This window comes from Knufia obscura, assembly GCF_036327395.1.
Source record: "Knufia obscura strain CCFEE 5817 isolate CBS 148926 chromosome Unknown scaffold_1, whole genome shotgun sequence".
In the NCBI taxonomy this organism is placed as follows: Eukaryota; Fungi; Ascomycota; class Eurotiomycetes; order Chaetothyriales; family Trichomeriaceae; genus Knufia; species Knufia obscura.
Window position 1 is genome coordinate 3,354,847 of NW_027042687.1, and position 26,250 is coordinate 3,381,096.

General features: G+C 51.1%; 9 protein-coding genes across 9 annotated transcripts; 5 read left to right on the forward strand and 4 right to left on the reverse strand.

Annotated features, from left to right (window-relative positions):
- Positions 1–216: 216 nt before the first annotated feature.
- Positions 217–1,965, reverse strand: PMZ80_001263 (uncharacterized protein; the record flags this gene model as incomplete). Its single annotated transcript, XM_064869709.1, has 1 exon — positions 217–1,965. One exon carries the CDS (start codon positions 1,963–1,965, stop codon positions 217–219), a length of 1,749 nt encoding a protein of 582 aa, XP_064735206.1.
- A 1,278-nt stretch (positions 1,966–3,243) lies between these two features.
- PMZ80_001264 (uncharacterized protein) lies at positions 3,244–4,362 on the reverse strand (the record flags this gene model as incomplete). Its single annotated transcript, XM_064869710.1, has 1 exon — positions 3,244–4,362. The coding sequence occupies one exon, from the start codon at positions 4,360–4,362 to the stop codon at positions 3,244–3,246; it is 1,119 nt and encodes a 372-aa protein (XP_064735207.1).
- Positions 4,363–5,320: 958 nt separating this feature from the next.
- PMZ80_001265 (uncharacterized protein) lies at positions 5,321–6,410 on the reverse strand (the record flags this gene model as incomplete). The annotated part of the gene is made up of 2 exons (XM_064869711.1): positions 5,321–5,962; positions 6,018–6,410. 2 exons carry the CDS (start codon positions 6,408–6,410, stop codon positions 5,321–5,323), a joined length of 1,035 nt encoding a protein of 344 aa, XP_064735208.1.
- Positions 6,411–6,797: 387 nt separating this feature from the next.
- On the forward strand, positions 6,798–8,457 carry PMZ80_001266 (uncharacterized protein; the record flags this gene model as incomplete). Its single annotated transcript, XM_064869712.1, has 2 exons — positions 6,798–7,008; positions 7,058–8,457. The coding sequence occupies 2 exons, from the start codon at positions 6,798–6,800 to the stop codon at positions 8,455–8,457; spliced, it is 1,611 nt and encodes a 536-aa protein (XP_064735209.1).
- A 975-nt stretch (positions 8,458–9,432) lies between these two features.
- PMZ80_001267 (uncharacterized protein) lies at positions 9,433–10,989 on the reverse strand (the record flags this gene model as incomplete). The annotated part of the gene is made up of 4 exons (XM_064869713.1): positions 9,433–10,286; positions 10,331–10,646; positions 10,697–10,930; positions 10,981–10,989. 4 exons carry the CDS (start codon positions 10,987–10,989, stop codon positions 9,433–9,435), a joined length of 1,413 nt encoding a protein of 470 aa, XP_064735210.1.
- A 1,129-nt stretch (positions 10,990–12,118) lies between these two features.
- PMZ80_001268 (uncharacterized protein) lies at positions 12,119–13,911 on the forward strand (the record flags this gene model as incomplete). The annotated part of the gene is made up of 6 exons (XM_064869714.1): positions 12,119–12,291; positions 12,350–12,371; positions 12,428–12,501; positions 12,558–12,890; positions 12,949–13,483; positions 13,537–13,911. 6 exons carry the CDS (start codon positions 12,119–12,121, stop codon positions 13,909–13,911), a joined length of 1,512 nt encoding a protein of 503 aa, XP_064735211.1.
- A 1,240-nt stretch (positions 13,912–15,151) lies between these two features.
- On the forward strand, positions 15,152–16,615 carry PMZ80_001269 (uncharacterized protein; the record flags this gene model as incomplete). The annotated part of the gene is made up of 1 exon (XM_064869715.1): positions 15,152–16,615. The coding sequence occupies one exon, from the start codon at positions 15,152–15,154 to the stop codon at positions 16,613–16,615; it is 1,464 nt and encodes a 487-aa protein (XP_064735212.1).
- Positions 16,616–19,778: 3,163 nt separating this feature from the next.
- Positions 19,779–20,495, forward strand: GCN4 (General control protein; the record flags this gene model as incomplete). Its single annotated transcript, XM_064869716.1, has 1 exon — positions 19,779–20,495. The coding sequence occupies one exon, from the start codon at positions 19,779–19,781 to the stop codon at positions 20,493–20,495; it is 717 nt and encodes a 238-aa protein (XP_064735213.1).
- Positions 20,496–22,217: 1,722 nt separating this feature from the next.
- On the forward strand, positions 22,218–23,551 carry PMZ80_001271 (uncharacterized protein; the record flags this gene model as incomplete). The annotated part of the gene is made up of 2 exons (XM_064869717.1): positions 22,218–22,407; positions 22,461–23,551. 2 exons carry the CDS (start codon positions 22,218–22,220, stop codon positions 23,549–23,551), a joined length of 1,281 nt encoding a protein of 426 aa, XP_064735214.1.
- Between the last annotated feature and the right edge of the window lie 2,699 nt (positions 23,552–26,250).

Here is a 26,250-nt window from a genome sequence, read left to right on the forward strand (position 1 = left end):
TTGAACCCTAACACCATCAAAAATGCCATCGATGGGCGTGACCGCTGCAGTGCCGTGGAAACTAAAGTCAGGCTTTGCATCGAGACTGTAAGGGCTGGCATGTAGTACTCAACAAGGTATTTCCCGCGCGAAAGAGCCTCTGCTTCTTCTTGATCCGTGCTCAGATGGGGCGCTGCCGACAAGGGAGCGAGGGTTGCAAATGTGTAACTCTGCGCTTCATCTTAATCTGCTCGCTGCACGCCTATTTGAAAGTAGAGAAGGAGTTCCTACTTGTTGGGTGGGAAGGCGCGTCACGCCCACTGTTACATCGCTCGGTTGCAGTGATACGGGCGACCGCGGCGGAGGATAGGTAAACAGAGATCCTCTGGGTCTTTCGTGTACGGTCACATCCGACTGGTCAGACATGTTCGAGGCGTTTCCTGTAGAATTCAAGGGTCCAGGAAGTCTAGGCACCGAGGCCGAGGGAACCGGGGCTGCCGTCGATACAAAATCTTCGGATCCTCTGGCGTCGGAGAACTCGGAGCTGCCCCCTCGTATCTGATCAAAGTCGACGTGCCACGCGTTCATGTTGACAACTTTGGAGCGCTTCCACTCGAAGGTCAATGTCAAAGACAAACTTCTACACTGAAGAGTTGTCTTCGTTCGCCTGTCGCCTCTCCATGCCAGAACTGTTTCACCATATTGAGCCCCATGCTCTACCTCATTTCGGACCCAGTTCAGGTCTAGCAAGCGCATGGCTTCATCTTCGTTCACGGTATCGAAGTTCGGTAGCAAGCTGAGCCGACGCGATAGGGTATTCGACCGAGCAGTGCGGCTTGTGACCAAACACAAAGGAGCAAAGTCCAAGTCAAAGCCAAGGTATAAGAAGAGACCATTATGGTAGCCACTAAGACGCAGAATACCTGCTGTATGTCGTTTGCCGTTATGTATCACGAGGATAGGTTTGTCGACTTTCCACTCGTGGTAGCACAGAACGTCCGAGGATCTCGGTCTGCTCGCGCTGGTACCATCATCTCTGATGAACATGCCCCTGTGCCGGAATGACAATTCGAAACCATAAAGAGAAGTGTCGTGGGGCTTGAGAGGAGTTGAACCATTCGGTTGCCTGACAAGTATTTGTCGCTCTCGTATCCCGAATTCGTCACGCATTCGTGCGAAAGCGTCACCATCAAGGACTTTGAGGTCTTTACCATCTACACACACTCTAGTGAACTGATTGTCATGTTCAGTCTGTTGTAGATATATGCAGGCTCTTTCGTATCCTCTGGACGAGATTCGATTCGGACTTTGTGTTGGTAGCTTCAGATAGCCACAACGAAGTGAAGCAATATACGTGTTCATCGACCAGGGAATCAACAGCAACTGTATTGAGAGCCCCGCGTTCACAAGTGTGTAGCCTTGTGTAGTATCGTTGGTAGGAAAAATTCGTGTCATGTCGTCAAGACCTCGAAAGCATGATGGCGAGGGAGCGAGCACCGACTTTGCAAAGTTCTGGTCGCGCCAGGCAAAAACGGTGTGGTCGTCAGACTGCTTTATGATTTCTTCTTGAAGCCGTCGGAATGCCCTATCGCCTTCACCGTATAGCATAGGCATATTGACGCCGAAAATTCCCAAAAGACTGTAAGCTCGATCTTCAAGACGACTTGTGGTCCTATCAGCTGCCCAAGGCATCCTCTGAGAGATCGCACATTCAGACGGTTTGACGGCACCAGAGAGCACATCTGGACTGATCTTTGTGATATCCCTTAGCAGCGCACATAGCCCATCCTTGGATCCCAGGTATACCCACCTGCTATTGTAGAAATAGACCCTCGATGGCGCAATCAGCTCCTGCAATGTCCAGCCACGCGTGAACCAGGTGCTCGCCGTGAATACTTTTTGATCCTGTTTAGAGGAGACTTTTGGCACATGCACATCGCTGAGAAAGGCGTAGCATTCTGTAGCTTCTTGGTACCAGTGATACATGCTGTTGATCGACTCCGTCAACTCTGCGCTACTGCGCTTGTCGATACAGCATGTATCGATCCACGCATATCGCAGACCTCTCGAATATGCTAACCTGCAACATTCATAGATTTTGAAGTACGTTTGAGAGATCGCTCACGGCCCAGCTCGAAGTCTCTGTGGCTTACCTGATCTGCTTCCCACCTATGCGATAGGATTGCATATCTTGGTGGCTTTCCGTAGAACTCTTCAAGTTGCAGTGTTCTGGTGTTGAGTAACCTCATTTGTGGTTACCAGGCTCCCGCTAGTGGGACGGTGTTGTGTTTGATACCAGTCTACAACGATGGCGGCCCTGTTCATGTTTCGATGGGTCGGCAGTAGAGGAGACGATTGAACCAGAGAAAGCTTCAAACAGAGAAGAAAAATCTGTCATCTTTCAGCCGCTTCAAGATCCAGGAAGCTCACCAATAGATCCCAAATCACCACTGGTGTCACGCTCGCCAAGACCAAGGAGCAAATAGGCCTTGCATCAACTGGCACTTTTCCGGGGACATTCGCTGCCTCGATCTAAATGGCTCGTGTGCCCGGACGCGTGGGCTGCTGTGAGCTAATGCATGTCCTCGCTAATAAACGCTGGTCATGTGTGTGACCCCAGGCATTATCAAGCACGGCCACGACTCGAGCGAAGCTGTCGATACGACCTCATCCCTGAAACAATCGGTGATGAGGTCTGTGTTTTGTTATGTGTAACTTTGCCCCTAGGGGCTTGGATTCAGGCTGGAATATGTCAGCCGCAGCAGTGACGATTAGCATGGCCAGGTGCTCGTCGAGGGAAGCAAATCAAGAGGGAAGCAGCAATCACGAACCCTACTGTAGTGGTGCTAGAGAGCCCGAAAACTGACCCGTGGCCTGGTGGGGGCCTGGGGCTAAACCACGCGCCCAAGATGGGAAGTCAGCCGATCGAGTAAGTACAGTAGACCGCGTAAACTAGCTCCCAACTTCCCTGCGCCCTCAGCTACCAGTTCACGGTTGATTTGCGTTGCACCGATTGAAACTTTTCGAGTCCCAGAACCCGAGAAATCGACAGGTAGACCGGAATGAGCCTGCTGAAGATACGAGACAGGTCGTTACGACAATGAGGCGATCTGAGCATCTGATGAAACCGCTTCCTACGCCCATAAAACCTACAGCATAACGATCCCCCATCGAGTGCAGCGAGGGCAGCTTGTTCATCGAAATTGAAAGTAGAGATAAAGACAAAGAAAGCATAACCTTTCGAACACGGTTTGTGCCTTAACACTACAGTCGTGCCATTGTTCCTGGTTGCACCTTCTCTACCAATTCCGAGACCTCTTCCCATATTTGCTTCCCGACGCGCTCTCCTTGCTTGGTCTCGCACCAGGAGGAGCATTTCGTGACCACTCCACCAGTGAGAAATTGTCCATGACTACCTTCATCACCTTCTTTACCGATCGCACCAACGACCAAAGCCCGAGCACCGACATCCCCGTCCCTACCAATCAATTTGAGAGCCATTTTCGAGCCGGCGTTGCCACTCGTGCGAAAGAGGTCTGTTCGACACGCACCAGGACAGACACAATTGACAATTACCAGCTCCTTTCCGGCAGCCTTCGAGCTTTCCTCGATAATTCCCGCCAGCTGTCGCTCAAGCAACTGAACAATGCCTTTGCTGAGGTAGTATCGATCTTTCGTGATCTTGCCATTCCACCTTGACTCATCACTCAACCATTTCAAAATACCTTCCCCAGACTGCTTATGCCCCGCTTCAAGCAGAACGTCGTACTTCGCAACAAACTGGACCTGACTGCCAACTATCACAATCCGAGGCCGAGCTGCGGATCGGCTCTGGTGCCCTTTCCCGCGAAGCACCGGCACCATCAGGGTCGCCAGCAGGAACGTACCCACCACGTTTACCATTAACGTCATCTCATAGCCACCGTCCTCATGCGAAGCTCTTTCATATGAAACGAGCTCGACTCCAGCGTTGAGCACAATAGCATCAATCCGACTAAGTTCTCGGCTTGTACGTTCGGCAAACGCAACGATCGACGCCGTGCTTGCCATGTCGAGACCCCAGACTTCGATGGCGGTCGTGCTTTCACCTGCATTGATACCCTGGAGCATCATCTTGGCCTTCTCGCCCTTCTCAAGGCTCCTGCAGGCCAAAACGAGCTTCGAGACGCAGCCGAGCTGAAGAAATTGCTTTGCAGCTTCGAATCCGAGGCCGGTGTTTGCTCCTGTAATGATGATTGTGCGGTCTACATCCTCAGGATTGGTCATGTTCGCTGCTGTGACGGCTGGAATTGTGCCAAAGACTTGACCTTTGAGCAGGCCCATTAGCTGAGAGCGGTCAGAGTATGGTTCGAGTTTCGGTGTTGTGGTCGTCTTGCAGGACATCTTGAGCGGTATCAATTGGTGTGACGAATGACTTGTACCGGTACTTCTGCTGCAACAACGTTAGGGGGGTTGTTGCTACGGATTCCGCCTTACTCTGACTCTACTTTGCTATATAGGTGAGCTGTCGTCTCGTACGACCACAGTGTTGTCAGCTTTTGGTAAGCAGCAGGGAGAAGTTGGCCCAACGAGGCCGGGCCTCGTGTCTCTTATGTACCTCTTGCACACACCTTGCCATGCATGCAAGTGTGAACCTTAACGCCGCCATAACCACGTCGAAAATTCCTCAACCTGGCATACGACGGATATAGTCTTCGTCAGAACCGGAGACAAGGTTGCCCAAGCTGTGGCGCGAGGCGATGTCGCTGGTGTTTGGGCTTGGGACTGTGTATAGCGCGATATCATTGGTCGTGCCACAATGTGGTAGGGCTGGAAAGGCTGGGTACCAAGCATTTCTCCATCAGGCATCCGGATTTTACGAGTCGTATCATGATATTCAAAAGTACATGTGTGCGTCCTGAATTCTCGTTATCGTTTTCGCATACCGCACGAAGCTAGGTATGAGAACGATATGCAAAGGGAAAAGCTAATCTCTCGACCTGCACTTGCCGACTTGGCAAAGAGACTGTCTCACTGCTGCCTGGCATCGACTCTATACTACTGCTAATTGGGACTGTAACCCAGACAGGGCGCATCTTGCTTGACACGAAGCCGAACTTTATAAACTCCGCTGTACTGGTCATAGAACTAGTACGATGTTTCGATGGGGTGCAGTTGATGCACGAGATATGCATGAGTCGCACCATGCTGACGGACGGTCATGGTTGGTGTGGTACCTGATCGCAATAGTGATGAATGATGACTGTTGTTCCGTGCCGACACTACCAGCACTTCGACATGCGGGATCAGGGGTTGAAGAAGTCAAATTGAAAGTGTAGGTGAATCTGAGTTGAGTCCTCGACTATGAGCACTCTTCCACCATACGGTCCAAGCACTTCATAGCCTTCTCAGCAAACGGTTGCATGCCATCGTACTTCTCAGGCCCCTTTCCATCGAAGACTTCAATCGACAGCCAACCTCTGAAGCCCGTGCCTAGCGTCGCCTTCAAGAAGTCGACGGTAGGAAGATACCCTCCGTCGTAGGGTAAAGGCCGATAGTCGTGGCTCCATTGCCCTCTTGGCCTCGTGCCAGAGTCATCAACTTTATCAGGTATCACTGGGGTCATCTTGTAGGCATCACTGATCTGGAGCAGGAAAATCTTCTCCGCCGGGATAGTCTGACTCATCTCCTTGAGGCTGGCCTGCCATCGCTTCTCGAGCTCGTCTTTGCTGCTGACATCTCCAACCAAGCCGCTCTCCGTCGTCGGATCAGCCCATTCTCCTCCAGCAGACTGGAATGTGTCTAAGCAGAGACCTAGGTTCGGTCGATTGGCCAGCTTTACGATCGTCCACACGTCCTTCCAGTTCGGAGCATGAGTCGACCAGCACCAGTTCTCGTAGGCGATACGGAAGTTCTTCTCGGCGAGCATATCTGCTAGCTCGGCGAGGTCCGATGCACTGTCTTCGAAGGATGTCGATATGCCTGGTGCATCGGATGAGCCAACCTGGGGTGCGTACGTTAGACACGATTTCATAACGAAGGTAAACAATTCAACGTACCTGCAGCATATCGGTGCCAACAGCTTCCATGATTCTCGTCCAGCCCCTCGCTCTCTCCCATGCATCAGCTCTCTGCTCATCCTGCTTCCCCTTAATCCATCCTTCGAAATTGGCGAAGGGTTGCAGCATTAGTATTTTCAGGTTGTACTTCTGCATTAGCTTCTTGATCTCCTTTCCAACCTCGACTAGCGTGTCGAAGTCCTTGGGATCCGGCTGCTTGCCATTGATCTTCTCGGCATAGGAGAGTATGTCGGGCATTGATAGCTCTACAGCCTCGAAGCCCGCTGCTGATATCGCTTCCAGCTTCGATGGCAAGTCATGCTCGGGCTTGTGACCTATGCTGCATGTTGCATAGCTCGTAGGTAGCTTCGTGCCTTGATAGGTTGGCGACATGATATTATTCGAAACCGCTATTGTAGGTGTAACCACTTTCGTCTTGGTGTCGGTGTCGCGTTTGGTATATGGCAAGGGTCGGTATTTGCGGAAAAGTTATGCTTCCTGGTCGTTATCAAGTGTCATCATACCTCGATTAAGTCGGGTCCGTTGAGATCATGCCAGTGATGTCACACGTGGTAATGCATGTGAGCGGCAAGCATTTTCCGCTATAATATCGCTACCAGATACGTATCTTCTGCTCGCCAACTCATCAGAAGACAGCTGAAATAGAAAATAAACGCTGCTCGCTGCTTTATCTCAACAGCATACAGAAGATCGTGGCTGAAGACTTGGCTAGGTGATCGAAGGACGGAGTGCATATCCACCGCTTGGCAACCAATCAGAATGTCTAAACAGGAGTCCATGCCCCGAAAGATGGACGAGAAGAGTCAAGATGTTACGATCAAGAAGGTTAGCAGGAGGGTGGCTGCGTTGAATGCACAAATGGCTGACGGTGCTCAATTCAAGATCGGCATGGTTGGTGTAGGGAGTATGGGCTCGATGATGAGCTTGCTCTTTGCCGAGCATGGGGCTGAGGTCCACTTCTTTGACCCTAGTAAGTGCGGCATTACTCAACATCTGTCTCTGCTGACCATGTGCCCTAGGTGAAGAGAATGTCAAGTCACTGCAGGAGGAGGCGAAGAAGATCTCGGCCGAAAAGAAGATAGTCCACCAAAACGACTACAAAGAGCTCTGCGAAAGTCTCAGCTCTGGAGACGAGCCCAAGCATTTCGTGTTTAGCATTCCTCATGGAAGCATAGGTGACAAAACTGTTGATGGACTGGAGCCATATCTGAAGAAAGGCGATGTGATCATTGACTGCTCCAACGAACATTGGCAGAACACTGAGCGGAGGCAGAAACGTCTCGACCCGAAAGGAATCCACTACATTGGCTGTGGTGTATCTGGTGGCTATCAGAGCGCTCGTCATGGCCCATCTTGCTCGCCGGGTGGGAGTGAAGAAGGATTGAAGGCGGTGATGCCTTTCCTTGAGCAGATAGCTGCGAAAGACAAAAAGGGCCGTGCGTGCACCACTGCTGTCGGTCCAGGCGGAAGTGGTCACTATGTAAAGATGGTACACAATGGTATCGAACAAGGCATGATGTCTGTCATTGCTGAAGTTTGGTTCATCCTGACTACTGGGCTGCAATTGAGCTATGAAGAAGTCGGAGGGATTTTCGAGTCGTGGAACAAATCTGGCCCTCTCCATGACTGTTTCTTGGTTGATATCGGAGCAAACATCTGCCGAACTAAGAATGAGAAAGGCGAATATGTGCTTGCACAAGTACGTGATAAGGTTGTGCAGGACGTGGATGAGAGCGAAGGTACTGGTTACTGGACTTGTGAGCAAGCGGTCGAGAAGCACGTACCTGCAGCCACGATCCTCAGTGCACATCTTTTCAGGTGTGCTTCAGCTGACGCCAACCGACGAATTTCGATACAAAAGTCCCTCGGTGGTGGTGTCAAACCGCAACCCATCAAGGTGGACAACAAGGACCAGTTCATCAAGGATCTGCAAATGGCTACTTATATCTGCTTCCTGATGTGCTTCGCTCAAGGCCTCCATATCGTCAAGAAGATGGACCAACAGGAGGGCTGGAAGATCAACTATGGCAATCTGCTCCAGCTCTGGCGTGGCGGATGCATTATCCAGGCCGACCACATCACAGATCTGCTCCAAAGGATGTATGATCGGGACGACCACGATGATGACGATATCCTGTCGAATAAGGAAGTTGGCAACGAGCTATCGCAAAACTTTTCGTCTCTGAAGAATGTTGTGTTGAAGAGTATCGAGGCCGACATGTATGTTCCAAGCATCAGCCAAAGCTTGGAATTCCAGAAGTACTCCTCCTCAACAGAACTTCCAACTCAATTCATGGAAGCAGAGCTGGATTACTTCGGAGCTCACATGTTTGACCTCAAGGAAGGTCCTCCCGGCAAACCACAAACGGGTGAACACCATTTCGAATGGAAACCAGCCAGGGGCATATTTGATAAATGAGGGAGGACAGGAAAGACTGAAAGTGTTGGCCCATTCTAGTTGATGGAAGACACCGGAGCCCCTAATTCATTAGCTTGTTCACACGTGAGCAGCCACTAAATTGATCTCTCGGCATGCCCAATGATCGATCCAGGTCGATCCGCCGAGCCTCCTAAGCCTTGCTAATAGCATTTTCTCTTTGACTTTTTCTTCGTTGTAAATATTTCCGCGTAAATGCACTTAACATCGCCGTACCTTGATATGTGCCACCGACTGTTTGTAATCCCGGAGATCTGATCAATCCGAATAACGACATGAACAGGACAGACTCCCTACGTACATTGATGCTGTTTTCCTCTCGCTTCCTCATGCCGAGAAGCCTTCTGCAGGTCCAATCCCTGATGGCTTCGGACTCTGGACCATGATCTCTGTGTCGTCGGACCTGCAGAGGATTGTTCTCGAGACCTTCAGTGGCTTTGACGAGTTCGGCACTACACCACTGTTTCACCAAGTGTATGCCCTCGGCTGCTCGAGCACGCCTTTGGCACGTTGTGAGCGAGGACGAGATGATCAGCTCATGCTGATCCTCGCTACAGCTCAATTAACCTTTTTGTGAAGCGCATGCGTACGTTCAACGTGCGCCTGCAACGTCAACTTTGAGGATTGCAGAGACCCTGCCTCCTGACCTTGGCCTCCCGCTTCTGGCTTGCATGCATCATAGCTTGCGATTGTGTCAAGGCTCGTTTTTGTCCAGCAAATGTTTCGCTGATGTAATCATGTGTTGGACAGACCACGCTTCGAAATTTGGCGGAAATCCAGCTTCCTGATATTGTGAATACCCAGGTCCCGTATGGGGGCATTCTGCGATGCTGAGCCGGATGACCAACTTGTGCAAGACTGACCTCGATTAAGGTCCCTTATCACCGCTTCACTGGCTGGTGGCAGAGACGGCAATGCACTTCAAAATGTACCATTCAGAATCTTAAAGACTTATCCTCATCCAGTTCCAGGGTTGCAAAGAGGCTGCGTATGCGCGGTAGTGCTAAACACTTCTTCCAAGATGTCCAAACCATCTTGGATCTCTTGTTCGGTGCTGGTAAGGGTTGGTCCTATCCTAAAAACCCTCTGGCTCTGTAACTGACACCAAAGGCCCCTTTGCAGCATAGTTTTCGACAGAGCTTTCGCCAAGTCCTTCGCAGGTTCTTTGGTATCGCGGTCCGACACGATCTCGATTCCTGCCATCAAACCCAAGCCACGAACGTCGCCTATGCATCCATACCTCTCTTTTAAGCGACGAAGTCCTGCGAACAGTTGCTGGCCTCGCGCCATAACGTTCTGGAGTAAGCCGTCCCTTGTTGCGATCTCCAGAACTTTTTCGCCAACAGCGGCAACCAGAGGATCATTGGTATGCGTGGTGAAGAACAAGAATCCTTTCTCTTTAGCCACCTTGTCAATTTCGGCGCTTGTGACCATAGCACTAATTGGAAGTCCATTGCCCAGAGGTTTGCTTAGGGTAAGAATGTCAGGCACAACGTTCTCATGCTCAAAGCCGAAGAGCTCGCCAGTCCTACCAAGACCAGTCTGAGCTTCGTCGACAATTAGTAGAATACCACGGCTCTCACAGTGGCGTTTCAATGCCTTTAGGTACCCCCGTGGCAGAACATGAATACCTCCATCGCCTTGGACACATTCGACCAAGCAGGCGGCAATAGCTCCGCACGATGCTTGATCTATCAAGTTCCACCCATAGTTCAATTCTTTTTCCCAGTCATAGGTACCATCTTTATGCCGGAATATTGAGTGATAAGCATTGGGCTGGGGAAGCATGTGCTGTCCCGGAAAGGGTGGACCTATGCCAGTTAGCATCCTACAAGAAAACACAACTTCATCGTACCTTGGCCTCGGCGACCAGCTTGGTACTGAGCGCCTTGAGCCCCAGACGTCATGCCGTGCCATGATTGTCCTAGACCCACAACTTCAAACTTGCCTGTGTAGGTTTTCGCAAGCCTGATCGCTGCTTCATTACTTTCTGAGCCGGTGTTGAGAAAGAGAGCCCGATCTAGACCAGGAGGTAGAACCGAGGTAAGCCGCTTTGCCAGTCTGATGACTGGTGGTGATACCATGCAGGAAGAGGTGTGTATGAGACTCTCCGCATGAGCTTTTATGACCTCGACAACCTCGGGGTGGCTATGTCCTAGCAGACAGGACATCTACCAGGGTTAGCGCTGTTCTACCCATGGCACAGAAGAGATGAGCTCACCTGCCCAGACGTCCAATCTAGAATCCGTTGACCGGACTCACTGTAGATATATGCACCTCCGCCATGTGTAATGATAGGGGACTCGATCTCCGCGCCATAATTGGCTAAGCAACTTAGACCGTCCACGGGGCTGTTGCCCCCTTCTTCACCATCTTGCACGCGGGACGAAGAACCTGAAGGGAGTTCCGAGCTACTAATGGGCTGATCCGCGCCGATTTCCTGGTAGTGTCGCTTCTACAAGGAAATAAGCAGATAACCAGCGACCAGATCTTCGAGATGCTTACCAGTATCATGACTAACCCCTAGACAAGGTTATCACTCTGTGCAGATGTTAGAGTTGGCTTGCTGTCTTGATTGAAAGGTCTGCACAGATCGCTACTGGAGCCCTTGGTGTTCTCTGTTCCAAAGTCAGATATGGGAGGTATCGTTTGGAAAATAGAGAGTTTGAGCCCCGACACGTTCGAGGCGGCATACTGCACGAGACGTGAATAGTTTCGTCCTTGTTAAAACGTCGCCAGTCTTAATTTGTTTCATCCATAGTCAGTAGTGGAATCATGCTTCGAGAGCAGGTGAGAAGCGCACAACAGCTATGGCGTCAAGTTCCACGGGCAGAGTACCCAACCTACCAGGCCATCGGTACTCAAGGTCCAGTGATAACGTTGAACGCGAACATCGCCGCGTCCGTCCATAAGGACTCGGGTCTCCACCCTGGAGTACCGAACCTGTGCTGTGGAGTACATGGATGCGAGGAAATCTCTGTTTTGGGAAAGGTCTCAGATGCCAGGATCGCTTAGGACGTTCATCCTCGTCAGAGCTTCTGTGATCTACCACTTACGATGACGTTGCAGGGGTATCAGACGATCTCCTATTGGACGATCTTAGCGAGAATTTATGTCAAGGGGAACCCTGGAAACCTTAACTCTCCTCCGACTCGCTGAATCCTGCAGACTGTTGTGTCGTTTATCAGGCACTTTGCTGCAAGGCTTGCAGAAATGCATTCGACTGGACATGGTCGATCTCTGCACGCCCTCTTCCTGAAGAGTGCTGAGCAGATCCACCATGGAACGTTGACCAAATCAGGCTCGGCAAGGCATCGTGCTTCCGCGTTATTGCTCCCGACGAGATGGAACCTCTCCAGCAGTGGACGTCATCATTCACTCTAAGTCGACAAGTGGACAGGACCATCTCAACACTAATCAATAGCTAGCTGAATGCCATGTCTTGGCCCTAACAGCGCAATGCTGGCTTCGCTCGAGTTCGATAAGAGCTGGCGATGCAAATTTTGCGGGTATTCCTGATGCCAGGACTTGGTGTGTTCGAATGCGCATGTCCTCTCCACTCCATGCGTGTTATTAGACTCTATCCGTCTCTGCACCACTCGCCCGACCACCCTTCGCTGCAGCTGCGAAAAAGCTGGTCGAGATGCAAAAGCCACTTCCCGACGACGTTCTCGAGAAACTCGACAAGGCCGGCCTCTACGCTGACCCAGATGGAAGGGTTGACTGGCGCGATAACGGATCTGAACACCCAAAGAACTGGTCCGTGGGGAAAAAGGTGTTGGATACGGGAATCATCACTCTCTTTGTGACGGTATCGTGGGTCTTTCGCACCGATAGATGTCCTGGTATAGCTTGCTAACGACTAATGTCGCAGAGGCTTTATTGGAAATGTAGGGGTAAGTGGACGCCATCAGCTCACGTCTTGACAATCGATCGCTGACGTGACATCCAGACTTCAGTCGCTCATGAGGCAGCCAAGGACTTCGAAATCGGTTCGGTGCTCGCAAACATCGCGTTCGCATCGATGTAAGAATCTTTGCGAGGTATCAAGCTGGCGAGGACACCACACTGACAGTCGACAGGTTCTTCTATGGACAAGGGTTCGGCGGGCTTCTTCTCCCACCCTATACGGAAAGTTTCGGCCGCAAGAACATCAATATCTTTGCTTCGGCCGGCTATGCAATAGCTTGCATTGTTGTGGGCGTGCCACAATCATTGCCCGCTGTGTTCGTTGGAAGGTTCTGCATGGGCTTCCTCTCAGCGTTGCCAACAGTCGTCGGATCCGGATCCATTGAAGACATGTGGGGTGTTCGAGCAAGAATTTGGGCAATTGATGTCTGGATCAAGGGATCTATCATCGGAATTGCCCTAGGACCTTGTTTTGCTACATACGTTAGCACATCTTCGCTGCACTGGTACTGAAACCTCTGGCATGCGCTTCTACTTCGAAGGGACTCTTAGTAACTATGACAGGCCTTGGGTGTTCCATATCAGCGCGCTCCTCATGGGTGGAGTATGCTTGACCTGCTTCTTCGCCCATGAGAGCAGACCAAGCGTGCTTCTAGATCGACACATGAAAGCAATACGCAAGTCAACTAACTGCGAGGATCTATGGACGGACAACAAGGACAAAGTACCCGACATCAGAACGTTCACCCACACTATGCTCATTCGACCTGCGCGCTTCTTCTTCACAGAGCCTATTATCACTGCAGTGAGCATCATGAGCGCCGTTGTCTTCGGGTCGGTGTACCTCCAGACAGAAGGGTTGAGCGTTACATATGAGGCTTTTGGGTTCAATGAGCGCGAAGCCTCACTGGTATTCTTCGCGTGGATCATTGGCTTAGTATTGACCATTCCGCTTCGACTGAACGATTGGCGCCTCGTCTCACGAAGGCTTCGCAAAAAGGAAGAGGTCCGACCAGAAGACAAGATCAATGGCCTCTATGTTGCATCACCAGTCCTCGCTGTGGCATTATGGTGGTTTTCGTGGACAGTTCCCCCTGTTGTGAGTCAATGCAATCGCTGGGCACCGACGGTTTACTGACCAGCGTTCGATAGGGCAAAAGTATATCGCCGTATGTGTCGCTAGCAGCCGTTGTCCTAGTTGGAGCTTGTACCAACGAATTCGACGGTATCCTTCAAGGATACCTAACGGATTCATATGCTACATATGCTGCCTCGGCGAACGCACCTCTAGCTGCGCTGCGAGCGGCCCTTAGTGGTTCATTCCCCATATTCGGGAGGCAGATGTTCTCGAATCTGGGCAGTAATCTTGCTGGAACTGTACTGGCTATCATAGCGACTATATTCTGCTTCATCACCTTTTGGTTCTACAAGCGTGCGGCAATCACACGTGAGAACAGTAAGTTTGCTGTGCACGTTGAGAAGGTCGAAGACGAGAAAGGCGATAATGAAGATGCCACATCTAGCTAGCAGAATACATACATGGAAGGCTCGAGGATGAGGCTTTTCAAAGAATGCGGAAGTTGTACACGCGTTTGGTTAACCTGGCTCGTATGCGGAATCCCACGTTGTCGTGATACCGTGCGTCTGCGGCCGAAGTAATCGAGGCATGCCAGTGGTACCTTCAGACACTGACCTGCCAGCCCCGGCCACGCTAGTAGAATGTGCTCTCTAGACATTCAGCGAGGAGAGGCAAATTAAGACTCGGGAAGTTGCCTAGAGCTCGAAAGCGTACCCGATTTCATGTACGAGAGCCATCACTGCCATGAGATTGCGTTTCAATTTTCCACGAACTATTACGTTCTCTAGGTGCTCCTTCTCTTGGTCGATCAGACCCGTCGTGCTTGTATACCAGGCGCTCGCCTAGTTGCAGTTCACCTTGCAGTACACCACTCCAATACGCTGGACCATATTGAGCTGGTCACATGAGCCAAGAAGCACTATTCTGCACTGAATCCCGACCTAAGCTACTTATAGCTAAAGTCTACCGTGTTTTGCATGTTGCACCTAATAGAGAATACTACTAAAGCATACCTGAGTGATCTTCTTTCGCGCCTACAGCTTGCTGAGTGTTTCAGCTTTAACTTCATCATCTACCTTTATTATCGACCTGTATCATCGACCTGTCAGTAGCGGTAACAGCGCTCTAGAGGTGTGAGTGTCAATAGGGACGGTAGAGTAGCTAGTCCTCTATAATTAGTGTAATTAGTTCTACTCAGTACTAATACGACCTTCGCCTTACGCAGAATCGTTCGTAACTTTTCGGTACTCATCATCCGGGTCATAAATGAGTGAATTAGGCGTTATTTGCAGTCTAATTCATCTCATCTAGCTCCGGAGGCTAGAGTAAGTGTTAGAGCTGTGTACTGCACAGTGTACTGCAAATAGGCGAGCGCGTATACCAGTGTTAAGAGTTCGAGGTCGGGAATGTCGATAAAGTTTACTAGTGAGTACGGTAGGCTATAGAGCGATTGAGCTGCAGCTACCGCTTCAGTTCACCGTATAGTGCTACAACTCTGGTCCTCAGTGAGAGGCACGGGATCGCGCATCGTCGCAAACGACGCCATACTAATTGACATTCTGCTGCAATCAACATCTGAGCTTTACTGGCAGCAACAACCAATCGTGTAGCAGTTTTGCTCTGCTTCTCATCTTCAATTCTGTTTCACTTTGATTTCTGTTTAATCGTTGGCCAAAAGATACCGTCACTATGGCAGACCTCGAGTCGCGATCCGAGTCGCCCTTGAGTGACATAGGCTCAGATGCCTTCACGGAAGAAAAGTTTCATAGATCTAGATCGCCATCAAACGCGTCCGAGATGTCTGATGCATCTGACGCAGAATCTGCTACGGCATCGACTTCCACACCAAGGAATATGGATGCCAGACCCGTGAAGCGACGTCGCATAGGCGATTATGACCATGCCACACCACGGTCCACGAATCTCATAATACCGGGCTCGCCCGCAGGATCAATATCAAGCGACAGCTCTGGCTCAGTACCTACCTCACCCTCCTTCGCAAATCTCGGTCCTACACATCCTCTAAGCACAGCCTACGCAGCGATTCAAGCGAATCCAAATGACCCCGAGAGCGCAGACTACACCCAAGTAACACGATGTTCATGGACAGACTGTCCCGAGCCAGAACAGGGGAATATGGACAATCTTGTCCAGCACATCAATGATGTTCACATTCCACCACGACAGAAAAAGTACTTCTGCGAATGGGAGGGATGTACGAGGAAGAGCATGCCACACACAAGTGCGTACGCATTGAAAGCACATATGCGCAGTCACACGAAAGAGAAGCCATTCATGTGTCAGGTGCCTGAATGCGACAGGAGTTTCACCAGATCGGACGCGCTGGCTAAGCACATGCGGACTGTCCATGAGACCGAGCAGCTAAGGCCGAGCGATCCGGTGCCGAAAGGTCATACTGGCGGCATACTGCAGGCAGAGGTCAAGGCAAGCGCAACTACCAACGGAAATGCAAAGGGGCCACAGAGGCTGAAGTTGACAATGAAGGGAAGCAAATCTGCGTCAAGTGCTGAGGCTTCTGCGCCGGCTGAACCGAAGGTCGAAGGTGGTGTGCCGCCGCTGCCAACCCGCACGACTATGGTTGCGGCAGGACTACAGTTTGTTCCTGCGGCGCTTGAAGGAGATGAGGCATCGGATGAGGTACTTGGGCGGGCAGTCGACATGGATTCTGTGCCGTTCAAAACACCGGTCGAGCCTTCTTACTACCCTCCCGAGATCTATGCAGACATGGAAGACTACGAGCGGAAACTCCCTCCAAGTCAGTGGTTCAGACTCCTAAGGCGGCAGCTACGGTGGGCCACAGAGGATGGAAAGAGCCTGGAGAAGGAGTTGTCCGAGATGAGGGCTAAGACAGACGATCTAAGGGGCAACCCTGTGACGAAGCAAAATCTCAAGGAAGATGAGGTTGGCGATGCGATCAGAAGGGAGGAATGGAGCATTGTTGAGAATCTGCTGGAACGAATCGGCAATGCCACATTGCAGATTCAGCTTCAGAACCTGCGGAATGGAGACGTGGAAGCTGCTGAAGAAGACAACAAGGGCTCGATATTCGAGAAGGTCGCTCAGTTGCCGTATTGGAGGAAACAGAACGGCATCCCGCCTGCAGAAGCTGTTCCGGGCACAGACGCAGCTTAGGAGGCTCAGGTCCGCGCACGTCGTGCTGCTTTGCAGCACCAAGCAGATTACGCAGGCGTACCTTTGCGCGAGGTTTCGAATCGTCAACGTGAGGCACTCCTGCAAAGTCTTGGTCCATACCACCCGCTAGTCATTGAGCTGTACAGTCTACCAACATCAGCACCGCTGCGCAACTAGGGTCATCCTCGTTTCTCGGCCTCCGACGAGGAGCAAACAGAACAGATACTAGACTTTAGAACGAGATATCCTTATTATGTTATGATTTATGTATCAGTATCTATCACATTCAAATTCCATGGCGTACAGACCAGAGCCTGTCACTGTCAATCGTTGTCTGCATTCGTTCTTGGGGAATGCTATGATGTTGACTCTCCGTGTCACGTTAGATCTCGACGTTGCCGGATGTACGCACAAGCAACGAGGACTGGCGTGCCCCCCAAATTCGAGGATAAAGTATCTTAGACTCCTCGCAGACTCGTGGATCGACCGAGCCTGACCTCAAGAAATCGGTTAACAGTCTTCTACTAATCACTCTCTACAGAGCACTGGCGTGCCCCCCCAGTAGTGTAGTAAGCGGCTAGCTTGCGAATTTGCGCGGAGCTTGGGAGGAGACTCTTCGTTTGTGTACGTCGATAGGCCTAGGGACCTTTTTCTTCCACATATGGGTGGATACTCACCGCTTCTTGTAGCCAAATCAATAGATATCTGAGAAACGACTCTGAGCGTCGAATTCTGGCACGGGCAGGCTCGAGGTCGGAAAGATGGCAGAGTACATCGCTTGCCGGGCTGAGCGCTGGATGTGTACAGGAAACCAGGGCAGTCGGTCGGCTTTGGCGACTCTTGCTAGGGACTCCTTTGATGATGCTCGAGATCAAGCGTACTGTCGTCAATATTTTTGGTGCATGGCCTCGAGCAACCCCGAGACTCTCGGAAACTCGAGCCGGCGACCACGGTATGCAGTCCGTAACACTTGCATTCTTCCTGCGCTTCGCAAGGCACAGAGCGTTGCTGTCGCAGAGCAGTCGCGACCATGCAGTCACGTGGTGTCTTTCAGACGCAGATGCGCTCCTACGACGGTGCAACCTGCGCAGGATAATCTTAAGGCTCAACTCTGGTTGCGCTGGACGTCACCAGCATCATAATTGAAACCGGTCAACAGGCACACAAAATAATAATGACTCACTCCCTTAATAGTGTCACTTACTGCATTTGCATATGCAGTGGTTGCAGTAGTTCTGCAGACCGTTCGCATGTCGAAGTGAGGTACAGCTGAGCATTTCCTGAAATGGTGACTCTGCGACCAATCACAATCCAGGTGACCCCAGAGCTTGGCCGTTTGCTTACCAAGTCTACAAAAGGTCTTCGGGTAGTTCAGGTTGGAGTCGTCACGGTGCATGAGCGCGGTACAGGCGATGCGAGTCGATGTTCGTTCGTTCGTTGCTTGCTTCTGCGGGATGGCGAAGGACAATGCGGGAGCGTGTACTGGCTTAGCATGGTTGTCGCATTGGACCGGGTGTTCTCGTCTGTAAGCACAGTGAGATATATGTAGAAGGTCATCTGCGAGCGACAACAACCCGGCAGTGATATCCAAGGCGGGCGATCAGTGGGCATCAGATCAAAAGGCGTGCACCTGAACGAATGCCTGGCATGTGAAGAAAGGGGCACGTGTTGCCGGAAATCTGAAATCAAACTTCGCAAGGTGCGGGATGCGACGTTGGAAATGGTTTCCTGTTGGCCAAAAATATTCAAGCGCAAGCAACGCTCCGTTTTTTGGCAAAGATCGTGATTCTATGTTCTGATTTTGTTCCTGGTTTGTTTGTGTATTTCTGGTTTCGAGATTCCAGAAGTGGTTCTGACGTTAACTTGAAGGCACTTTTGTTCATCTCTATGCAGGATGCGGTTGAGGTTCGTGCAAGGAGCATGGCGCAGTTGAGGAGCGTATCGAAATTGCGGGTTGCAGTGGGATGTTTAGCATGGAGGCTACACTGAGTCGGATCTAGTGAAGCGCTACCGCGCTGCGTATCCGTCTAGTTGCTCCATTCTTGATGACCTGGGGATACGCCAGTACGCCTTACCACAGGTTTGTGTTCTTGCGATTCTCGTCTTGTCTCGCGCTCTTTAGCAGTGAAAATTATGTCTGAGGTAAACAGATCAATTGTTGCTGTTTCATTCATGCCCTGACAGAGAAACTGGGAAGCTTTACTCGAGCCACCTATGCGCTGATTGAGGTTGTCCAAGCAGATAGGTGGTGACAGGATTCAGGCTATAGTAAAAGAGGTTAGATGCTGCAGTAGTCGTAAAGTGAAAGGTGACTCAGAAAATGCTCTGGGGGCCTCCCAGCATGTGCCCTGGTCGCTGCCAAGACCTTCCTCGGAGTTTGGTTTAAGTCTTCCACAAATCCGCACTTCAGGCACTTCTCTTTTCTTGCTTACACCCACCACTATCTTTACAATACAGACACATCGGATTCCAGAAGTATGGAGTCCTCTTGAGATCTTGTTACCACTCAAGTAGCCCAACTATCTCGCTAACCAGCAAGATAGTTTCTTCACGAAACTCGTTGAATACCAAAACCCCTCCACTCAATTCCTCTTCAAAGCATCTCTTCGGAGATCGCGACAACGACCTCGTAGCTTCCAGCTTCACGAGTCCATCCGTTACAATTCCTCCTTTAGACTTTACGTCTTTCACCACGGATCAACAGCCATCATGGAGTTCTACCCCCTTGACACAGGCTGCTTCGGCACTGAACCAACACCACTTCGATCAAGACTTTCAGTTGTTCAACTCACCTCGCCCGGCGACCCTCAATCGTCCCTCGCGAGGGCAGGCGATACATCGTATAGCCCCTAATAACCAAACTATCCACCCCTCCAGACACTCGGTCTCAGTGTCACAGCGCACAAATCACCAGTCTACAATCGGTTATTCAAATCCGCCAAACAACTACCGGTCTCTTACCAATCCAAACGCGCAATTGCAGCAATACCAACGAATCATCGCTCGTCAGAATCTAAACAAATCACGACCACCTGTGCCCAAATTCGACGCACAGACTACATCCCAACCTCGACATCGTAACTCCGCACCAGGGTCGACACAAGGTAGCTTTGCTCGTGCACCATATTTGCGACGTGTGCTGACTGATACTCAAGTCGCAGATATGTCTGTGTTCGACCACATCGATTTCCAGGGAGGCTATCACGCCGACGCCTCCCTGGATTTCCTCGATACATCTCTCGGGAGCAACGACTTCCTCGACTCTCCTCAGCAAGCACATCCCGCTACTGTTTCTCCTACTGAGCTCTTCACGGATGAGATGATCATGTCAGCACCAGCATCCATGGCGTTCCCGAACCTTGGGACACCTGCCTCGGATTTCATGGATTCGCCCGACTTCACCAGCTCCGGTCTCAACACTACACCAATGCTCGAGGGTGCTCTAGACGGCGAGCTCGATATGACCAAGCTTGAAACTCTCCCATCTCTCTTCCCTGAGGCTCAGTACGAGCATTTCGAGTCTCCTGCCATTGTTCCAAACAACAGCTTTGGCTCCCTCTCAGAGCTCACCCAGCCCTCTCCTATGGTGCGACAGAAGTCTTCTCCCGGGAGGCCGCCAATAGTCCATGACCGGAAAGCTTCGCTCTCTGCCGGCATCACTAAGGCCAATCAGAAGTCGCGGAAGGAGTTGCCCGACATTGTCATTGAGTCTGAAGATGACAAGGAGACGGCGAAGAGGAAAAAGAACACTGCTGCCGCACGTAAATCGCGTCAACGGAAGCAGGAGACGATGGGAGCGATGGCTGCTGAGATTGCACGGCTCAGGGCTATTGTTGAGTCTCTCGGAGGTGACCCGGACCATGACTACGAGGATGCTTAAACGCGTCCTGGAGGACGCCCTACACATTACGACATCATTCTACGACGATTCATTCTTGTTACTGGTGCAACAATGCACGCACCTGGATTTCGTATCCATCGGAGCTGTGTGATGTTCTTGATTGAACGTCCGGCTGATCCACTTGGTTGCGGGTCATGCATGCTACAGCACAACCATCAGTCAAGGGGGTAGAATCTGGATCTTACCGTAACTGGTAGTGACCATTTTCATAACATCCTCCTGTCCTCGGGAAGGCATCCGCGAGGCGAAGAAATCCAACCATACTGGCGTTCAAGGTCGACGTATGCGAAAGCTCGTTGCCTCGTTCATGCCTGATAACAAGCAGAGGGCTGATATCAACACTCAGATCAACAGTTTCGAAGCTGTTGGCGTTCATTGTTCAAATTTCATGCGGACACAGCAGCATGCTCTTGGAGCACACAGTCGTCACCAACTCATCTTTCGATTATTCCTGTCACCGCTCATAGTGCTGACAGATGAAGTTCTTGTTTTTGGCCGGTTCTGATTGTCTCCTCGACCGCCTCGATTAATGTGGTGCAAAAGTTTTTTTTAGTTCAAAGTTGCAAGGAGAGTTGAAGGTCGAGGATCGTACTCGTGGCCAATTTTTGCTGTTTGCTTCTCAACAAGACACTGTGGCTGCTGTAGTCAAGTTCATTCCTTAGTTAGTACTATCACCAATGAGATACTTCTCACCAACTCGGCTTCTTCTGCCTCGTCTTACGCTATTGTCCTTGCGCTCGGAACATCTTTTGTATCAAGCATCGGTGCAGGATATCGTGCCCCTTGTGTGGTAAACATCGTGAGACTAATGATGTGAAAGACCTCAGGTGTCTTCTCTGGTAGGTCAGTGTAGGCAGAGTCCAGACTTTGACATGAAGAGAATCGTTGTGTTTTGGTAAAGCTTCATGGTCTATATACACAACATCACAGTCACGAATCTGGGACTCATCATCATCAAGAAGGTCTTCCATGTTCGCACGCCTTCTGTCGAGGACGACTTCGGAGGCATTTGAGTCATCAAGATGGCGAATTGGTGCCCAGAAAGCGCCATGATTTAGGCTTCGTTAGGCATGCACGCGTCTTCTTGGGCAGGTAAGCCTCTGATGACTCGGTCCTACTTCCTCCTTTCCAGATGCAGTATCACGAAGACGAATTTCTTGAGGTCTGTGACTGCTCATTTCATTCGTATTATACAGGTTCTGCTATCTTGAGCCCGAGATCTGTTCGATGAGCCTTGTCTTGTGGATGGTTTAACTTGTGGTTCTGGTGCTTATGGCTCGCCGAACAGTGTTCATTCACCCACAGTGACCAGAATGCAGAATTCGGAAATGCTCTTCCCGAACTCCTCAGATCTGCCAACATGAACTTTTCGGGTTACGATCGTGACTTATGGCCATGCGTAGTCCGGAGTATGCTGTCCAGCAGGGCGTCGACAAGCTTCAAGCAGATGAATCTAGCTGTTCCTGTCGCATGACCGGAGCCGTGGCAGGGGGAGAAGTACCGATGTGCATCACTCGATCTTTTGAGCCGAGGCCCGTACCCGGCGCAACTGCGACTTCGAAGAGAGATGTTCAGCTAACATTGAATGGCAGCACAGTGCTCCTTCTGCCGGCACTTTCTACACTGATCTGCATTCCTACACGCCTTGATAGATGATTTGACAGTCCTTAAGCCCGGGATCTCGCACATACAGCCCGCTTCATGGCTAGCTTTCGGATAGTCGAGCATCAAATCGAGAGCAGCTACATACGAGAGTGGCCGCATGCTCTTGCGAACAACCAGGAGGAACGATTGTACCTATCCGTAAAACAGTATATACCAAGAGACAACCCGAACCCCAGACCAGGAGATGTTACGATCATTGGGGCTCATGCAAATGCCTTCCCGAAAGGTACGTGCATGCGCACTGCCTAATAACATCCTTGAGCTAACAACGACGCTCAGAGCTGTACGAGCCACTATGGGACGATCTCTTGAAACAATCAAAGAAACACGGCTTCCGCATCCGCTCAATATGGATCGCAGACGTAGCACACCAGGGCGCATCGAGCGTAATCAACGAGAGCAAGCTGGGCAATGATCCAGGATGGTACGATCACCCACGGGACCTGACCCACCTCATCAACCTCAAAAGAGACGAGATGCCACGGCCGATATTCGGACTAGGACACAGCATGGGCGGGAACAACCTAGTCAACGTCGCCCTCTTCAACCCACGACTATTCACCTCCCTGGTATTGCTAGACCCAGTCATCCAGCCACGAACGGCAGAAATCACGCCAGGCAAGACCCAGACACCATCAGTCGCTAAACTATCCACCTTCCGCCGCGATACCTGGCCCTCCCGCGAAGAAGCAGCGAAGCTCTTCATGAAGTCGCCGTTTTATAGGGCGTGGGACAAAAGAGTCTTCGATAAATGGATAGAACATGGTCTGCGGGAATTGCCCTCGTTGCAACACCCTGATGGCACACCGCCAGCCGTCACATTGACGACGAGTGTGGCGAATGAGGTGCATACTTTCCTGAGGCCGAACTATGAAGGTTATGGATTTGCGAACCCAGATAAAAAGATTAATAGGAGGACGCATCCGGATATCGACCCGGAGCAGAGCAATACGTACCCCTTTTACCGCTCGGAGGCACCGCGGACATTCAACAGGTTGCCTGAGTTAAGGCCGAGTGTGTTGTATGTCTTCGGTGAGACGTCTGAAGTAAGTGGTGAGGAGTTCAACGAGGCGAAGCTAGCAGCTACGGGTATAGGTGTGGGTGGCAGTGGAGGCCGGGCTGAGGGCCGGGTCAAAGGTGTGACGCTGCAGTGTGGTCACTTGATAGCGATGGAAGCGAGCGAGAAGACGGCAGAGGAGACGGCGAATTGGATCGGAAGTGAGATGGTGAGATGGCGGCAGGAAGAAGAGGAATGGGAGAAAGAGTGGAAAGGAAAGGGTCTGAAGGACAAGCAAGGGCTTGATGATAAGTGGAGGGACGCTATGGGTGGTGATCCGAGGGCGAAAAAGAGGCAGGGTAGCAAGCTTTAGTTAGGTCCGTGAAGAACAGGCATTAGCTAAGGCTACGACCTGCTTCCTTGACTGTGAAAAAGCCAGATTGCACGACTTCGTGTGCCTTCCAGCTCGACGCTGAATCGAGACGTTGCTTCAGGCGTCTCCAGGCGAGTGCAGATCCAAATGCAACCAGATGTGCCAAGTCGTCCGACACCACAATGTTCCGCCATCCTGGTAACCCACCTGAAGGACCGAAGATCTCGACCTTCGAAAGGCGGCAGCTTTTTTTGCAGTATCTACCATCAAGGTGCTTGCGCATGTAATCATAAAGACCATAAACAGCATCCAAACAGCATACGCTGCAGTCTGACTTCCCTGAATGTTCCCTCTCAGCTGAATGTACGCTAATGCACTGTCAAACCTGGGATGCTCACGTGATTTCTCATGCATGCGAAACGTACGAGGTGCATTAGCCACATGCCTGTCAGATGTAACGACGTCCATGGCCGCGCAGGAGCCGCTGTTGTCGGTGTTGACTGTCGATTCGTAGGTGAATGGCGGCATCGCCCTTGAATAAGGGCCATACAAGCTGGCAGTGGTATGCTGGGCCAATCGTGATTGACCTTGAATGTATGCTTGTATTGGCAGCGGTAGATATTTGAATGGTAAGGCCGTGCATTGTGTCGTCGTGCATGAACATATCCCTCACAACAGTCAGTCTACCCTCTATCCCTGAGTGAAAATGTGACCGACAATTAATGTCGACTGAGGGCTGTGAACAACATTGAATTCGAGAATTTCGTCTACCGCTCCTCGCGGCACAGCGACTCAGATATGTTCAGTTCGTATGATCACAGGCCAGCTAGGCATGACCTTGAGAGCAAGACCTTCTTGCACATGTGTAAGCCGCGGTCAGAAGGTGTTGGCCGATGACTCCTGCGTCAACTTTGCACATCCATCGGCATACGCCTCTGCTCATGCTCTGCTGTGCGCCATGGACAGGTCACAGCATGCAGTGACCACGACAGCTGTACGAGTATCGCCCTGATCGTATTCCCATGGATAGCAATTCGAAATATCCTCTTTCAGCATAGTATTCGATGGCAAATGAGCGAACCTCATGAGACCTGGGAATCTCCAGGAATAAATGTAGAAAAGAAGTAAAATAGCGCCAGAACCAAAGTACTGTGGATATGTGGCTGACAAATACCAGCAGCAAGGGTCAAGGTATGGAGCTGGTTGCCTGTGGAAGTAGCGACCGGTAGATGCAACGTCGATCATGCGATGCCAGCCCGATCTTGGGATAATTCGCTACGTATTGAGCACAGGAAGTACACACTGGTCGAGGTGATGTAGCGCTGACCGTCCTCGCACTCAGGCGTGTGGACGGATGTGGACCGGGCAGCATGGTTCGGTGGAGGTATCAGGTCTTGTAGCGGCGACCGTGGAGGCAGGTCGAATGCTGACGGACTCAAGCATGCCTGGCAGGGCTGATGAGTTATACGAGAAGCGAGAATTTCCTCCCTGTAAGGAAGTTACAAGCCGTACTGGAGACGCTGCGGGGTCGCATGTTGAAGTCAAATACCCACGACTGTCCAGATAAGGATAGACGTTGTGACTGACACGAACTTGCGGATTGCCGGGTGTCCAAAGGGTCGCCGGTGATCTGTGGAAGAACAAAAGAACATAGTCATGATCGACGAAGCATGATCATCGCACCAGGTCCGCGCAAACTCTCATCCCCAAGTGGTGGCATGAGCGAGACGAAAGCAACCACAGAGGCATTCTACCATGGTCGACGGAAGTTCCCATACGTATTATCCTAACACTTCAGGTGTCGGTATAGACATAAGCAGCCGCCAAGGCGTGCCTCATGTCGCTCACACCGAGAATACGTGTGTGAGTCCGCCCTCTCGTCCCAGTGATATGGTTAACGGTGTCTTACCAGACCAATGCCAATTCCTTGGCTGCGTTCTAGTCTTATCAACTTCCTCTTGGTGCACGCCGTAGTGAAAACAGTGTTTGCTTGCGAAGTCGAATGTAGTGCAAAGTCCCAGTCTCGTACCTGCAAGTCCTGAGTAGCGCATTCACGCTTGGAAAGTCTGCAATCTTTATGACGACTCCGGTACCAAACAGTAGAGGAGCAACTCATTGCTGAAGCCGCTGCAGCAAGGTAGTTGGCGTGTTTCGAAGAAGCTAGCGCCGACGACATTGACAATCAGGAGTTGAGTTTGGCTCATATTTTGAACGACAGCCCATATAGGCCACCATAGCAGTTCGGCGCTATCGCAGAAGGATCAAAGTGTCGTGACGCCGTCCGAGCCATAATTGCGTGAAGGGCGGTGGGGTGTAATGATGCAAGCACCCTGATGAGGCTCCAAACTAGCCGCAGATGGAGGAAGTTGTTGCCTGAAATCTGGTCACTTAGCCAAACAGCAGATATTCACGGCTCGATCAACCATTCGGAGAATACAGGGTTAAGCGATGGCGACATGTGGATAGCATCTTGTCCGAATGCCACTCGCCTGTGGCGGTTCGTTACACAAATTTGAACGTGGTCGCAGATGGCCCAGTGCTCATGCACGTTGCCGGAAGCTTATGACCTCACTTCATAGCTTCTCCCAAGGGGACGCCCTGCTTCAAAATCCGAGTCCAACGACCAGAAGATCGTTCGAGCTCTTGTCAGCGGTGAAATGTGTTGTAGCGTGGCTTCTGAGCCAAATCCAATCTCGGAC